This window comes from Cyprinodon variegatus, unplaced genomic scaffold, assembly GCF_000732505.1.
Source record: "Cyprinodon variegatus isolate N-32 unplaced genomic scaffold, C_variegatus-1.0 Scaffold6861, whole genome shotgun sequence".
Taxonomy (NCBI): Eukaryota; Metazoa; Chordata; class Actinopteri; order Cyprinodontiformes; family Cyprinodontidae; genus Cyprinodon; species Cyprinodon variegatus.
In genome coordinates this window covers 1-1,317 of record NW_015157314.1, presented here as the reverse complement: position 1 = coordinate 1,317, position 1,317 = coordinate 1, and the positions used below count along the sequence as shown (strand labels likewise).

General features: G+C 40.5%; 1 protein-coding gene across 1 annotated transcript; it reads left to right on the top strand.

The window, feature by feature from the left end:
• The first annotated feature begins 59 nt into the window (after positions 1 to 59).
• LOC107081555 (alsin-like) lies at positions 60 to 1,146 on the top strand. Its single transcript, XM_015369714.1, has 5 exons — positions 60 to 159; positions 458 to 524; positions 613 to 803; positions 875 to 940; positions 1,038 to 1,146. Exons 2-5 carry the CDS (start codon positions 501 to 503, stop codon positions 1,138 to 1,140), a joined length of 384 nt encoding a protein of 127 aa, XP_015225200.1. The 5' UTR covers positions 60 to 159; positions 458 to 500; the 3' UTR covers positions 1,141 to 1,146.
• Positions 1,147 to 1,317: the final 171 nt, after the last annotated feature.

Below are 1,317 nucleotides of genomic sequence, written 5' to 3'. Positions count from 1 at the left end.
TTTTTTTTTTTTACATCTGAATGTTCGAGTTTTTATATAAAATCAATTTTGAAGTTCCCCATCTTTCTTTTTCCCGCTTCCCCTCCAGTTCTCCACCCATCACATCTTTGCTTTGGCCACGCTGTGGGTGGAGCCGACTCCAGAGGACGATTCTGGACTGTAAGTTAATTACAAACTCTCAATACTTTTTTATACATTTTATTCAGATTCCAGATGTCTCTTTTAATTTTTAAATTTTTTTTTTTTATGGTGTTAGTTTGTTAAGGTCAACAAAAGTTTCACTCATTTAACCCTATGGATGCTGGATCAGTCCCCAATTTATACTTTTCTCCTGCTTTTGAGCTTTTTTTAAAATTTAAGTAAGATAAAGTGGCACTAATTTCATTTAAAACTAGTTTATTGGTTTAAAATGTATTCATTTAAAAATGAGCTTAAACTATGTCATGTTTGTGTGTAGACATGGCTTGAAGGTGGTGACGCCTGAGGAGACTTTAACGCTTATGGCCTCATCTTCTGCTGAGAAGGTGACTCTTAATAACAAACCAACACACTGTTTGTTTCCTTTTCTTTTTTTTTTTTTATTTACCAAACCTCCAATCTTCTCATTTTAAGACTAAGTGGCTCCGTGCCATCAACCAGGCGGTGGATCAGGCTCTGAACGGAGCGGCACAGGACGCCGGCAGCCCTGGGTCGAAGGCGGAGCCTCCGATCTCCAGGACGGCTTCCTACACCTTCTATAAAGACGGGCGGTTGAAGGACGCCACGTACGAGGGCCGTTGGCTGGCTGGGAAGCCTCACGGCAGGTCGGTCACCCTTTGGGCTTAAGGAAACAAAGCAAAGTCTGATTTCTTTAATTTGCTGCTTTTGTTTTCAGAGGTATTTTAAAATGGCCTGATGGGAGGATTTACACGGGATCTTTTAAGAACGGGCTGGAGGATGGGTGAGCAAAGCATCAAATCAGCTCTTAATGCATTGGGGGGGGGGGGTTTGTCGTCCTCTCACTCAACTTGTATTTATTTTTCAATGTCTGTGTGCAGCTTTGGGGAGTTTATTTGCCCCAATAAGGCTCTGAACAAAGATGATTTCTATCAAGGTTATTGGAAAGAGGGGAAAATGCATGGCCTCGGGACATACCGGTAGGTCGCACTAAAACTAAAATGTTTTCTGTTACAGGAGAACTGTAAATACAGATACAGTTTTTTTTTTTTATTATTATTACTTCCACCATACTTATCTTCGTTCTGGTCCACATGGGGGCAGCAGATCTCCGATTTACAAATACAGATTTCCAAGATTTTGGATTCTTTTTTCTAATGT